Source organism: Saccopteryx bilineata, chromosome 1 (genome assembly GCF_036850765.1).
Source record: "Saccopteryx bilineata isolate mSacBil1 chromosome 1, mSacBil1_pri_phased_curated, whole genome shotgun sequence".
NCBI classification, from domain to species: Eukaryota; Metazoa; Chordata; class Mammalia; order Chiroptera; family Emballonuridae; genus Saccopteryx; species Saccopteryx bilineata.
The window spans coordinates 401,953,642-401,968,475 of record NC_089490.1 but is presented as its reverse complement, the minus strand read 5'-3'; the positions used below and the strand labels follow the sequence as shown (position 1 = coordinate 401,968,475).

The 14,834-nt window shown below is 60.7% G+C and overlaps 1 protein-coding gene across 1 annotated transcript; it reads left to right on the top strand.

Annotated features, from left to right (window-relative positions):
• The first annotated feature begins 1,126 nt into the window (after positions 1-1,126).
• On the top strand, positions 1,127-14,632 carry PITPNM1 (phosphatidylinositol transfer protein membrane associated 1). The gene is made up of 24 exons (XM_066252210.1): positions 1,127-1,315; positions 2,229-2,345; positions 3,680-3,894; positions 3,980-4,101; positions 4,307-4,531; positions 6,547-6,873; positions 6,957-7,052; positions 7,141-7,248; positions 7,936-7,997; positions 8,092-8,342; positions 8,619-8,808; positions 8,893-9,000; positions 9,230-9,387; positions 9,468-9,670; positions 10,125-10,295; positions 10,887-11,051; positions 11,223-11,371; positions 11,494-11,604; positions 12,020-12,136; positions 12,377-12,525; positions 12,615-12,764; positions 12,849-13,032; positions 13,377-13,505; positions 14,112-14,632. Exons 2-24 carry the CDS (start codon positions 2,268-2,270, stop codon positions 14,373-14,375), a joined length of 3,732 nt encoding a protein of 1,243 aa, XP_066108307.1. The 5' UTR covers positions 1,127-1,315; positions 2,229-2,267; the 3' UTR covers positions 14,376-14,632.
• Positions 14,633-14,834: the final 202 nt, after the last annotated feature.

Here is a 14,834-nt window from a genome sequence, read left to right as displayed (position 1 = left end):
ACTTCTGGTGGGCTGGGAAAAATAGAGGGAAAGAGAAGGCTCAGAATGGTGCAGTGGGTGGGAGAGAGGCCGACTGAGCCTGGCCCTGCCTTGTCCCTGTTGTCCATTGACCTTGGGAGGGGCGCTAGGAGGGGCCCTGAGGGGCCCTGCCCCTGTCCCCCTCAGCCTTCCCAGCTATAAGTAGTGTAGAGGTGAGCTCCAGTAGCTGCCAGTCCCGGTCTCTTTCACCTAGGCCACTAGAGGGCAGGGCAGGGCCTTGGCCTCGGCCTCCTCCACAGCTGGAGGGCAGTGTCAGCAGCCTGGGCCTTGAGGGTTCTACCTCTGGATTAGCGGAGCTGCCTGGCAGGGTGGAAATGCCAGTTCACTGAAGCCACGCCCGCATGCCTTAATTCCCTAACAGCCTAAACTGCATCAGCCCTCAGAGGCTCCAAATACGCCACATCTCTGACTCTGCGGAGAGGAGTCAGGGCACTGCTGCTCCCCTGGCCCCAGCACCCGTGGAGCAGAGCGGAGGGAAGAGGACTGGCTGCCGGCATGGGTGCTCTGCCCCCTCTCCCAGCACCTTTAGTGGACTGGGTGTGGTCCCACGAGCCCAGCCCATCAGCGAGTATCTCAGCCCTCACCCAGGGTCTGGTGGCTGGTTGGCCAGACTAGTGTACCTGGAAGGTATAAGTGCGGCCACGTTGAGGGGTTAGTCCTAGGAGTGACTGCAGGCCTCTGCTTGGGTGTGTAGCTGAGGCACTGGGGCACTGGAACCCCACTCCCTAGGTAGAGGCAAGTCAGAAACCAGCTTCTGGCTAGACTTAAGGGAATGAATTTCCCCTACACTGGGTCTCAGGTTTGAGGGGTGGAAGAATGGGATGGGACCCTGCCATATTTTCCTAGCACATGGGAGGGCTGGGCTAGGGTGGGAACAGAAACCAAAAGTGCTTTGGGGATTCCAGAGCTCAAGGAGTAAAAAGCACCAGCGTTTGAAGAACTGCCTCTTCCACCGGCTGCCTTGGGGAAGGAAGGCAGGGGCCGCCCCCATCCGCTGCGGGCGGGGCTGCCGGGACCCTGCAGGGGTGGGGAGGGCCCGCCGGGCCCAGGAAGGGGGCGGGGCGGCCGCAGTGACGCGACGGGCGGCGGGGAGGGACGGCTGGGGCGCCGGAGAGCAGACGGGGAGAAAGGTCGGGGCCATGGGCGGGCGCTACGGCTCCCGAGGGTCCGGCCACTGCTGGAACCCGGGACCGGGGCTGGGGGCGCTCAGGGCTCAGACCCGTAGCCCGTCCGCCCCCGCGCGTGCCGGGTGAAGGGTGCCCGCCCTCAGCCAGAGGTGAGCCGGGACGGGCCAAGAGCAGGGCGGGGGACGGAGACGCTGGGGAGCAGAGGGAAGTAGGGACAATGGGGCCTCTCGCCTGCTCGCTGGGTGCGAGGTGGTGGGGTAGGGTGGGTGCCTGCAACGGAACTAGGGTGCGGGTGAGCAGCGCGGGTCTCAGGGCTGGAGTCCTTGGGATACCGAGTGGAGCCACTCTTGCCTCTGCCCGAAGAGGGGTCAAGCCCCGGGAAGGACAGTGAGGTCCAGGAAGGATGCTGGGAAGGGGAAGTAGAGGACTGGGCGGCCGGCCAGGGTGGGAAGACAAGTCTGGGGGGCGGAGAGGTTAGTTACCTAGTCCTGAAAGGCAGGTTCGGGTGTCGGGGTGTGGGGAACACTGATAGATGCTAAGAGGAGGGGCGCACGAGGCTGCTCCGTGTAGAGACGCCCCGGGGGACAAGGTTTTAAGTGGACGAAGGACGAAGGGAGTGGGGAACATGGGACCCCACTGACTCCAAGAAAGGGATGCAGGGGGCGGCCCCGAGGGGCCGGTTGTGGAAGGCAGGCCCGGAAGGAGGGGCATGAGGGCTTAAGGTGGCGGGTCCCCGAGGGATGCTGTTTCCAGGGGGCTTAGAACGCGGCGCGAGGAGCGAGACTGGCCAGCCCCGCAGCTCTGGGGGGCCGGCGTCAGCGCGCGGTTGCCATGGCTGCTGGCGGGCGGGGGGCGGGGGCTGCGCGGAAAAGAGGTCAACGCTGAGCCTCACTGCGGTTCCTGCCCCCCGGCGGCGCTGGTGGCAGCGCTGGGTTCGCCTTCGCCTCCCCGGTGCGGGGTCCGGGCATGGGGTCCTGCGGCCCGAGCCCCTCCGCCTGCGCGCTGGGCTCGGGACTGCGCGCCGCCGCCCCGCACTGACTGCCGCGCCGTGCCCTGTGCCAGGCGGAGCGGAGGCCGCACAGCCGGCCGAGCGCTTTCAGGATGCTCATCAAGGAGTACCACATTCTGCTGCCCATGAGCCTAGACGAGTACCAGGTGGCCCAGCTCTACATGATCCAGGTGAGGGCGGTATGAAGCGGCAGACCAAGGGGGCCATACTTCATGATACTCCATCATACTGCACGCAGGAGCATGCAGGCCGCACCTGGGACAGGGGACTGGGGCTGAGCCCCCAGCCATCTTGCTCTGGGACTTGAAAGGGCTCAGAGGCCAGAGGATGAGAGAGAGGTCCTCCTTCAGACTCAGGGGGAGGATGCAAGGGCTGTGGGGGAAAAAAGCAGAAGGGCCTAGCAGTGCCTCCCCACCCCCCAAGTGCCCAGTCCCTGTAGGATCTCTTAATCCTCCCTAGAATCTATAATCCCATGGGCATAGAGAAAGGCACATGAGGAGGCAAGGGAGAGGCAGGGAGTGAGCAGGGGTCCTAGGTGGTAATGAAAGCTGAAAGGGGGTCCCCAGAGGGTGCAGGCTACTCCTGGCAAGCTCCGGTGGGGAGGTGAGATGAGGATCAGGCACCGAAACTGTGAAATAGAGGGCTAGCAGGGACCCCAGAGGATAATAGAAGGGATAGGGGTCTGGGCTTGGGCTGTGAGAAAAATGGGCCCGGAGCCTTCAGGGGCAAGAGGACCAGAATCCAGCCACAGGGCTGAGTTGGCCAAGTTTGGGCTCCAGAGCTATAAAAGGGCAGGATCTGAGTGCTCTCAGTATGAGGGGTGTGGCAGGAGCTGGTGATGGGGTCCCACCAAGGGAGGGGACCAGTGTCAGGTCCTCAGAGAGGGAGGGCCTTTGACTCTCCTCAGTTCTTCCAGCCCACCCCCACCCTCCTTGATGTTCAATGTCCTCGGGCCTCAGCAGCTTACCTTCGCTTCCCGCAGCAGCGGTAAACATCGCCCCCCACCCCACATCCACTCAGCACTCTTCTCTCCCTCCTTGAAGTCATGTCATCTCCCTGAGGCTTTCTCTGATCTCTGGCAATTGCAGTCCCCACTCAACCCCCCCCCCCCTTACCCTGTTCTGCGCTTTCTTTTCCCGTAGCACTTTCTCCTTCTAACATACCATATAATTTGCTTTTTTTCTGTGTCTGTCACCCTCCATTGGAACTAACTTCTACAAGGGCAGGGGTCTTTGTTCTGTTCACCAACATAACCTAACTAACGTAATTCTAAACAATGCCTGGGCTAATGCAGACACTCAGTAGACACTTGAATGACTGAGTGCTGGGTTACTGGACCCTGTGGAGGACCAGTCCCAGGAGCAGCAGGGGGCCAGGGTAGGGTTTGGGGCCTTGGAAAGGCTAGGACTAGGGCCCCAGAGGTGTGGAGAGAGCCAGGCAGAGCTGGGGGTCCCAGGAGCTGAGCGAGGCTAAGTTCTGCATTCTGCTCTGCCCTGGACTGCAGAAAAAGAGCCGGGAGGAATCGAGTGGTGAGGGCAGTGGCGTGGAAATCCTGGCCAACCGGCCCTACACGGATGGGCCTGGTGGCAGTGGGCAGTACACGCACAAGGTGTACCACGTGGGCTCCCATATCCCAGGCTGGTTCCGGGCACTGCTGCCCAAGGCCGCCCTGCAGGTGGAGGAGGAATCCTGGAATGCTTACCCCTACACCCGAACGCGGTGAGTGGGTGGGACAAGCCTGGGACCACAAGGGGAACAGTTCTGGTGGGCACAGTAGTGACCACTGCCCCTGTCTCCTGCTCAGGTACACCTGCCCCTTCGTGGAGAAATTCTCCATTGAAATAGAGACCTACTACCTGCCTGATGGAGGGCAGCAGGCGAACGTCTTTAACCTGAGTGGGGCTGAGAAGAGACAGCGCATCCTGGGTGAGGCCTGGAGCCAGTGGGGGGACCCTAGAGACCCTCTAAGGCCACCTGCGGCATCACTGGGCAGCCTCTGACAAGTCCCAGGCTCTCTCCGGGCCTTGGCTTTCTGTTTTCAAAAGGCTGTCCTCCCCAATCCTGAGGCAGGGAAGGGGTGTCAGGGATGGAAGGGGGCTGGCGATGCTCAGTGCTGCCGGAACCCCCTCAGACACCATCGACATTGTGAGGGACGCCGTGGCCCCGGGCGAGTACAAAGCAGAAGAGGACCCCCGGCTGTACCGCTCGGTGAAGACGGGCCGAGGACCACTGGCTGACGACTGGGCGCGGAAGGCGACTCAGTCGGGGCCCCTCATGTGCGCCTACAAGCTGTGCAAGGTCGAGTTCCGATACTGGGGCATGCAGGCCAAGATTGAGCAGTTCATCCACGATGTTGGTGAGCGCCCAGCCAGGGAGGTTCTGTTTACCCAGCATGCACCGGCTTTGTGTTTGAGCCGACATGGTCTCAAGGTTCCAGGGGACACAGAAGCATAAAACCATTATTTCCCTTTGATGTGGTGAGTGCTGAGGCAGGGGGGGACAGCACAGCCTGGCGGGGGCTCAGGGGAGACTAGCCATGAGGTACAGGTAAGAGTCAGAGAGTCAGGAAGCTAGCAACATGATCTTGAGGTCTAAGATTCTGAACTGCACATTGAGCGAGATTTACAGACTTTCAGGAGGGTCAGACTGGCCCCAACTGGCAGCATACTGAGTACAGGCTAAGGCTCTGACTCTGATGTCATTCTCTCAGGGTCCCTCCCACCCCCAGCCCCCAGCGACCCATCCTCGGGCCATGGTACCCTGTTTCACGGCACCCTAAACCCACCCCCACAGCTCCTGTGGCTCAGCCCTGCCCCACCTCCCAGGTCTGAGGGTGGGCCAGCTGCAGTTAGAAGGATCCCTGGATGGGGGCGTCCAGGGGCCTGGGTTCCACTCTGCCGCAGAGTCTCATGGAACCCCCAGCAAGCCTCTTCCCATCATTGTACCTTAATTTTCCCTTCTATAAACAAGGTGAGTTTAGACCAAAGCTTATCTTGGTCACACATGCAGAGCCTTTTACTTATTTTTTTTGTTTTTTGGGGGGGTTTTTTTGTATTTTTCCAAAGTTAGAAATGGGGAGGCAGCCAGACTCCTGCATGTGCCTGACCGGGATCCACCCGGCATGCCCACCAGGGGGCGATGCTCTGCCCATCTGGGGTGTCGCTCTGTTGCAACCAGAGCCATTCTAGCGCCTGAGGCAGAGGCCACAGAACCATCCTCAGCGCCCGGGCCAACTTTGCTCCAATGGAGCCTTGGCTGTGGGAAGGGAAGAGAGAGACAGAGAGGAAGGAGAGGGGGAGGGGTGGAAAGCAGATGGGTACCTCTCCTGTGTGCCCTGGCCAGGAATTGAACCCAGGACTCCTGCATGCCAGGCCAACGCTCTACCACTAAGCCAACCAGCCAGGGCCCATGCAGAGCCTTTTAAAAAAAATTTTTTATTGAATTTATGGTGGTGACATTGGTTAGTAAAATTATGTAAATTTCAAGTGTACAATTCTATAGCACATCATCTGAATATTGCAGTGTGTTCACTATCACAAGTCAAGTCTCCTCCATCACCATCTAACCCCCCATACCTTCTCCAACCTCCCCCACCCCGTCCCCAGACCCTGTGCTAATCACTTTTCATGCAAGATCTCCTTTAACACACACTATACCCTCAAGCTAAGCGCTGGTTATTATTCCCATTTTACAGATGAGGAAATTTAGCTCAGAGAGTAATAGAGGCTTTTTGTCTTATATTTGGAAAAATACCAAAAGGCACAAATAAGAAAATTAAAATCACCCACATATAACCCCCATTAAGATTCTGATCTAGTTCCTTCCAGAAGTTTATCATTATATTCTGCCACGATTACTCTATTTCCTAGATAACAAGGGTTTTTTTTAACTCTATTCCTTTGCTTAAGATGAAAATATCCCAGAATGGGTATCATCTTTCATGACAACCTTCATTAAGTGCCAACACTTCCATTAACGATTAACACCTTCATTAACCACCAACAATTTCATTAACTGTTAGCACCTTAATTGTTAACTCCCGGGAAGAAGCAAGCAGGAAGCCGGATGAGAGCAAGCCCGTGCACTGGTCCCAGCTTCCTGTGCCATGGGGGTGCGGTCAGCCCTCAAACTTGGGGTGTCCAGAGGGAGAGCAGAGGCAGTGGGCAGGGAGGGAAGCGGGGCAGGAAGACGGGTGCCCCAGTTTCCACTCTCCATCTCCTGCAGGGCACTTGCCCTGTCCTACGTGGTGGCTTTGGGTGGATGGTGTGCCCAGGGGAGCCATTAACCAACCTCCAGGGCTGGGCATGTGGATGCTGTGGCATGGAGACTCAGGGCAAGGGGGGCATTGTTCTGATGCCTGGGCACCTACAGGTCTTCGCCGGGTGATGCTGCGAGCCCACCGCCAGGCCTGGTGCTGGCAGGACGAGTGGACGGATCTGAGCATGGCTGACATCCGGGCACTGGAGGAGGAGACCGCCCGTATGCTGGCCCAGCGCATGGCCAAGTGCAACACCAACAGCGAGGGACCCGAGGCCCAGCCCCCGGGGAAGCTGTGCACTGAGGCCCGGGCGGGGGCCAGCCGCGCGGACACCCCCGATGGGCCTGAAGCCCCCCTGGGCCCTGACGCTTCGCCTGACACCAGCTTCGGCAAGCAGTGGTCCTCCTCTTCCCGTTCCTCCTACTCTTCCCAGCATGGAGGTGCGGCCCTGGCACAGGGGTGGGAGGGAGCGGCCTTCATTCAGGCTGGATTCCCAGCTGACAACACTGATGTGGTCCTGCAGGGGGCGTCTCTCCTCAGAGCTTGTCCGAATGGCGCATGCAGAACATTGCCCGGGACTCTGAGAACAGCTCTGACGAGGAGTTTTTCGATGCCCACGGTCAGTGATGTGGGCCCTGGTGGTGGTGGTGGAGGGGTGTCCCTGAGAAACTTCTGCCGCCCCTCGACACAGCCCCTTGTCCCTTCAGAAGGCTTCTCGGACAGTGACGAGGTCTTCCCCAAAGAGATGACCAAGTGGAACTCCAATGACTTCATCGACGCCTTTGCCTCCCCCATGGAGGCAGAGGGGGCACCAGGTAAAGATCCAGAATCAGGTCACTGGTACTCCAAAGGCAGCGGGCCCTCAGAAAATAAGTCAGTCCCGAGTGTAACAGCGTCCTGAGATGAATGTCAGTCCAGAGAGGGTGCTCTTTACATACACAGATGAATAGAGTGGATAACGGGTGACTGGAGGGATGGCTGGAGTGTGTTCCAGGCTCAGACACAGCACAGAGAATGGAGGAATTCGTGTGGAGTCCAGGAAGACTTCCCACAAGAGCTGATGTCTAAGCTGGATTTTGAAGGATCCACCAGCTTGTCCAGAAGAACTTTGTGATGATGGACACGTTGTAACCACTAGGCACAGATGGCTATCAAGCCCTTGAAATGTGGTTAGCGTGACTGAAGAACTGAAGTTTGAATTGTATTATATTTTAATTCATTTTAGTTTAAATAGGCACAGGTGGGTAGTGGCGACCATATTGGACAGGGAGGAGTTAGAGGAATTTTCCAGGCAGACAGGCACTGTGGGGAGAGGCCATCGCTGGTGGCCGAAGACTGGCATGGAAATGTGAGCTGACCTAGGGGAGGCAAGGGGGAGGTCAGAGGAAGGGGGGATGGGGTGCCCCCCCGGCAGACAGACGAGCAGGAGATTCTGAGATATCAGAGGAAGGGTCCCCCACAGACCCCTCAGTCTCCTTCACTGGCTGGCCCCTGTCCTGCAGACCCTGGAACTGAGGCCATCAAAGATACCAGGGATGGGGCCCGAGCACCCAGAGACTCAGAGGTAAGTATGAGCAGCCACGTCATATCACAGTTCTGCCCTACCCGTCCGCCAGGCCGCTGCTCTGACACGCCTGGTACTCCACTGTGCCCTGCAGGGCCCAGATGGAGCTGGGGAGCTGGGGGCTGAGGCATGTGCAGTCCACGCCCTCTTCCTCATCCTGCACAGCGGCAACATCCTGGACTCCGGCCCTGGCGATGCCAACTCCAAGCAGGCAGACGTGCAGACACTGAGCCTGGCCTTCGAAGCTGTCACCCGTGTCCACTTCCCTGAGGCCCTGGGCCACGTGGCACTGCGCCTGGTGCCCTGCCCACCCATCTGCGCTGCAGCCTATGCCCTTGTCTCCAAGTACTGTCAGGGTGGGAAGGGAGAGGCTCCAGGGACTGGGAAGACCCATGTGGGGGTAGGGGGAGGAGTCCAGGAAGCCAGACACCTAGGCCGATCAGCCACACAGCTGGACCTTAGTTTCTAGTCAGTGGCTTCATCACAAAGGCCTCTAGCATGCTGATGCCCCCTACAGAGGTCCCGCAGTGCTAGGACTTGCCAGCAGGCCAAGGGGACGTGGCAGGGGCAGTGAAGGGACCATGGGCCCCTACCCACCCAACATACCTCCTGTTCCTCCAGTCTGAGCCCCTACAGCCATGACAGCGACGGCCTGTCCCGCTCCCAAGACCACATTCCCCTGGCCGCCCTGCCGCTGTTGGCCACCTCATCCTCCCGATACCAGGGCGCCGTGGCCACTGTCATTGCCCGGACCAACCAGGCCTATGCCGCCTTCCTGCGCTCGTCGGAGGGCGCTGGCTTCTGTGGGCAGGTCAGGGGCTTGTCCCTGGGGAGCTTGCCATGGAGCCTCTATCCACCCGCCAACCCCTCCTGATGGCACCGGTCTCTCACCCAGGTGGTGCTGATCGGAGACGGGGTCGGCGGAATCCTGGGCTTTGACGCGCTCTGTCACAGTGCCGGCACGGGCACAGGGAGCCGGGGCAGCAGCCGCCGAGGGAGCGTGGTCAGTGTGGCTGGACCCTGCCCTCTCTCCATTTCCAGGGCTCTGCCCCCTGAAGCATGCCCTCTCTATACACAGGTCCCCAGCTGCTTTGTTCTGTCCCCTCTGGGGCTCTGCCTGCCCATTTTCTTTGACTCCCTGCCCAATATTCAAGCCTCTCTCCTCACTTCCAAATAAGTAGAAATCACATTGTCTCCAGCTCTAAGGATGTCCTGTCCCCTGTTCCTTCTAGAACAATGAACTGCTCTCCCCGGAGATTGGCCCAGTGAGGGATCCTCTGGCAGATGGGATGGAGGGGCTGGGCCGGGCCAGCCCAGAACCCTCATCCCTGCCCACCCAGTGCACCCCCAGCGACACGACCAATCCCGAACCTGAGGGATCTCAGAACAGGTGAAGTTCTGCCCCATCACCCACACACTGGCCCATGTGGGGCTGCTGAGGCAGCCGTACTGAGCACCCGTGCTCCACAGCCTGCAGGTGGCCGCCACCACTGCCTCAGGGGAGCCCAGGCGGGCAAGCACCGCCTCCTGCCCACCCACTGCCGCCTCGGAGGCTCCTGATGGCGCCATCACCGCTGCCCGCCTGGACTTCAAGGTCTCCGGCTTCTTTCTCTTCGGCTCCCCGCTGGGCCTGGTGCTGGCTCTGCGCAAAACCGTGATGCCTGCCTTGGAGGGTGAGCCTTCAGGATGCGGTGACGTCCTTCGTCTGCCCCTCCTCCAAATCCATCTCACCTGAGATGCCGGTGTCGTTGCTGTCCCCCACCATACAAGCTAAACGGCCTAGCTAGAGAAGGGAAGCCTGTGGCCCAGAAAGAAGGGACTTGCCAATGCCAAGTGTCCCAAAGTGCACCAGAGGGAATTCATGCCCACAGACACTCTGGGTGAGAAGGGGGTCCGACGTGCACGGGACCCTCTTCATCCTGAACCACCTCAGCACGTCGAAGGCTCTGATCTCTTCTTAACCAAGAGATCGGTCTCACTGTAAAGGACCCTGGTGACCTCCTGGGGAGTGCAGTTTGGGCAGTGCTGGCTCAGGGTCACACAGCATGTCAGGATGCTGCTTCCCACAACCCTTCCCTCCCAGAAACCCAAATGAATCCCTTCCCCACGTTATCTTCTGGATCCCAGTGGCCCAAATGCGCCCAGCCTGTGAGCAGATCTACAACCTCTTCCACGCGGCCGACCCCTGCGCCTGCCGTCTTGAGCCGCTGCTGGCCCCCAAGTTCCAGGCCATCGCCCCACTGGCTGTACCCCGCTACCAGAAGTTCCCCCTGGGAGACGGCTCATCCCTGCTGCTGGGTACGCCCCCAACCCAGATAAAGGGGAGGAGGAGGGTCCCAACAGGGAGGGGTGGGGGTGGGCCCCTGATAAGGGGACAGGAGGTGGTTCCCACATCACTGGTAACCTCTCCTGTCACCTTTCCCAGGACCGGGGAGCCCTGCCCCAGCCACTTGGGACCCTCTGACATCCTCTGCCGGGGCATAGGGGGCCGTGGTGGTGGCAGATTGACATTTGCTATGCCAATGTGAGAAGAGCCACCCGTGGAGGGGGAGGGGGCTGCAGAGTCTGTGCAGGGCGCACTGGGTTCGTGTATTGGTGCGGGCCGCAGACACGTGTCCATTTGGCCCCTGAGAAGTGAGCCTATGTTGAGGTGGTGGTGACAGGCATTCCAGCGAGAAGGCAGCAGGCTGTGGGCTGAGCTACTAGGAGGGAATGCCTCCACTCTGCTTCCACCCAGATGCGGGCAGTTCTGCCGTAGCCAGGCCCTGACCAGGGAGGGCTGGCGGGGCAGAGGCCAAGGGGTAGGGCTTGCGCGTCCTAGAACCTCTGAGTGGAAGGGCAGGGTGCAGCCTGGTCCCGCCTGCTGCTGAGCTGCCCCGCCTCCCCCAGCTGACACTCTGCAGACCCACTCGGGCCTCTTTCTGGAGGAGCTGGAGATGCTGGTGCCCTCAACGCCCACCTCTACCAGTGGTGCCTTCTGGAAGGGCAGCGAGTTAGGTACCGAGCCACAGGCCCAGCCAGCTGCCCCCAGCACCACCAGTGAGGTGGTTAAGAGTAAGTCAGCCAGCCGCCTGGCCAGGGGAGGAGACCCTTATTCCCCTTCCACCCAGCTCAGACTCAGCAAAGAAGGCTTGGAGGAAAGGAGGGAGGGAGGAGCACCCAGGGCCCCGGCAGGTGGGCACAGGGTGGGAGGCCACCCTGACACCGCCCGCTGTGGCTCTGCAGTCCTGGAGCGGTGGTGGGGGACCAAGCGGATTGACTACTCACTGTACTGCCCGGAGGCGCTCACCGCCTTCCCCACTGTCACGCTGCCACACCTCTTCCACGCCAGCTACTGGGAGTCGGCTGACGTGGTAGCCTTCATCCTGCGCCAGGTGGGCCCGTGGGGATGGGGTTGGAGATGGGAACCGGACAAGGGTGGGGAGCCCCGGGCTGGGAGAGGGAGGGGCAGCCCCCAGGGCCCTGTTCACGTGACCTCACCCAGTCCCTCTACTAGGTTATCGAGAAGGAGCAGCCCCAGCTGCCCGAGTGCGAGGAGCCATCCATCTACAGCCCTGCCTTCCCCAGGGAGAAGTGGCAGCGCAAACGCACACAAGTCAAGATCCGCGTAGGTGCACCGCCCCCTGGAGCCCGGAAGCGAGGCCGTGCCCCCTCCCAAGTATCCCTGCCCACAAGGCCTGTGGCCCTGGCCGCCTAATCATACCTCGGCCCTGGGATCCGCCGGGCTCCTCACCAAACCCCACTCCTGCAAGTTAGGTTTCCAGAGGGCGGTTACCCGCCCTGCCTTGTTCTTTGCATCCCACCTCATCCTCTGAATCGGTCCTGTCATGGCTCCACCTCCACAGAACCACAGTCCACACACACACTCGTGACCTCGGGTAGGCCGAGCGTGGCAATAGCACTCACTCCTGGGGCCCTGTCCGGCCCCTCCCGTCTGGGTGCTGATCGCTAGCCTCCCTCATCAGCCCCCCGCCCCTGGTGTCACCATCTGGCTCTGTGCTCATGCTGTCTCCTCCCATCAGAACGTCACTTCCAACCACCGGGCGAACGACACGGTGGTGTGTGAGGGCCGTCCCCAGGTGCTGAATGGGCGCTTCATGTACGGGCCCTTGGACGTGGTCACGCTCACAGGAGAGAAGGTCAGGACCCAGTAGCCTTGGCCTCTGGTAGACCCGCCCCCATTGGCTGACCTTGCCCCTAAGCAGGAGCTCCTGGTCCTGCCTCCTGTCCCCCTGGACAGCTCCCAGCCTGCCAGGATGAATGTCCAGCCCCACCAACTCTGATGACAGGCCCGTCTATGCCCTCTTCCATGTTTAAAGTCGGGGTACCCGGCATCTCCACCCCATGGATGCTTTTACCCCATGTGGTCCCCCCCCCAGGTGGACGTCTACATCATGACACAGCCACTGTCAGGCAAGTGGATCCACTTTGGCACTGAGGTCACCAACAGCTCGGGCCGCCTCACCTTCCCAGTGCCCCCTGAGCGCGTGTTGGGCATCGGCGTCTACCCAGTACGCATGATGGTCAGGTGAGCATGTGGTGGGCCATCCCCCCCCTCCCCGGGCAGGACCCCATTAAGCCTCAGAACTACCCACTCACACCGCCTGTGAACCGCAGGGGGGACCATACATATGCCGAGTGCTGCTTGACAGTGGTAGCCCGGGGCACTGAGGCCGTGGTCTTCAGCATAGATGGCTCCTTCACTGCCAGCGTCTCCATCATGGGCAGCGACCCCAAGGTGCGCGCCGGCGCTGTGGACGTGGTCAGGTAGGAGCAGCCACCGCGGGGCTCTCCCTGGCGACTGGCCCCCACCCCTGGCACCTGGAGCCAACTGCTGCCCCCCTCCCACAGGCACTGGCAGGACGCGGGCTATCTGATCGTGTACGTCACGGGCCGGCCTGATATGCAGAAGCACCGTGTAGTGGCCTGGCTGTCACAGCACAACTTCCCCCATGGTGTTGTCTCTTTCTGTGATGGCCTCACCCATGACCCACTGCGCCAGAAAGCAGTGTTTCTGCAGAGCCTGGTGCAGGAGGTAAAGCGATTGGGAAGGGCCTCTGCCCTCGGCCCATCTCTGGGACCTTAACTGACAGGAGAGATCCCTATGGCCCTGCCCTCGGCCCATCTCTGGGACCTTAACTGACAGGAGAGGTCCCTATGGCCCTGCCCTCATGCTCTAAGGACCCTAATTGTTAGGGCCAACAGGGGAGATCCAGTTGGTCCTGCTTCTCATCAGTGCCTGGTGATACAGGACTCTGTGCCCCACCTCTGTCCACCTAGCTTGGTTCCCTCAACTATCTGACCGGGAAGCCCACCAGACCCCCATCCCCAGCCTCACGCCCTGTCCCAGGGGTGGCTGACTGGCCTCTCCCACCATAGGTGGAACTGAAGATCGTGGCCGGTTATGGGTCCCCCAAAGATGTGGCTGTGTATGCGGCGCTGGGCCTGCCCCCGAGCCAGACCTATATCGTGGGTCGCGCCGTACGGAAGCTGCAAGCACAGTGCCAGGTGAGGGCACAGTGAGGGGGACAGCTGGGAGCCTGGGTCTGAGGTCAGAAGGTCCACCCGTGTTAAAAAGAGCCGGTGGGGGGGTAGCTATAAGGCTGGCTGGCCTCAGGGGACCTGGGCACCTCCCAGGACAAGGGTCACGAGCAGCTTGGAGCTGCTGGGCACACCGGTATTGAGAACTCGGGCTGGAGTCCAGGCTCCACTGGGGCCTGGCCCTGGGCATGGGCCTTGGCCTAAGCCCCAATTTCCTGTCTGGAAAGTGGAAATGATAAGATGACACTGACCTTGACAGCTCTCCTGAGGATCATGTGACTCACTGCACCTCAGGGTGCACAGGGCTGGGCACAGAGTGCTCTCCAAGCTGGGTGCTGTTCCCCCCAAGAATGCCGTTTATGGACGGGGAAACCTACCTCGAGAGGGCAGAGCTAAGGAGAGCCGAGGTGCCCAGCTCCCAGCCTGAGGTTCCTAGCTGGGGAGAGAAGACCCGGTCAGGCTGTGCGAGGCCTGGGATGCAGCCAGCCCCGTCCAGGGGCCTGGAGAAGATGGGAGGGCAGTGTGTGGCCCTGAGACCACCATCCCCTCATCCCTGCCTACCTCTGCCCACAGTTCCTGTCAGATGGCTACGTGGCCCACCTGGGCCAACTGGAAGCTGGCTCCCACCCACATGCCCCCACAGGACCCTCGAGGGCCACCCTGGCCAAGAGCAGCTACGGTGGGGCTGCCCCTGTGGACTTCCTCCGCAAACAGAGCCAGCTGCTTCGCTCAAGGGGTCCCAGCCAGGCAGAGCGAGAGGGCCCAGGGACACCACCCACCACCCTGGCCCGGGGCAAGGCCCGAAGCATCAGCCTCAAGTTGGACTGCGGAGAGTGAGGCCTGAACTATGGCTGGACCTGGGTTATTTATTCACACATTCAGGGGCCCAAGTGGTCACGTGAGAGGCTGGGGCCCAGACCTCTGGCCCTGGCTCTGTGCCCCAGCTCTACACCCTGCATCTTTGCCTGCCCCTCAGTGTTACTTCCCTTTCATATGGGGGAAAACAGCCCAGCGCAGGAGGGAGGAGGGAACCGCAAGGACCCAGAGGTTTTCCAGTGTGTAAACCCACATAAATAAACACCACCTACATCCCACCGATTGCCCACTTGCCTGGTCTGAGGGCAGCCAAGCCCAGTGTCCAGTTCCATGGACGCTAACGGGCAGAGGGGACCAGGTCTCACGGGGGGCTCTGTCCTCCCCTCTACCCAAGCAAGGCCATTCTCTGCAATTAGCCCACCAGCCCTCCCCGCCAGAGCCAGCCTTTCAGTTCACAAGACCACCCACCCTCAGCCCAGA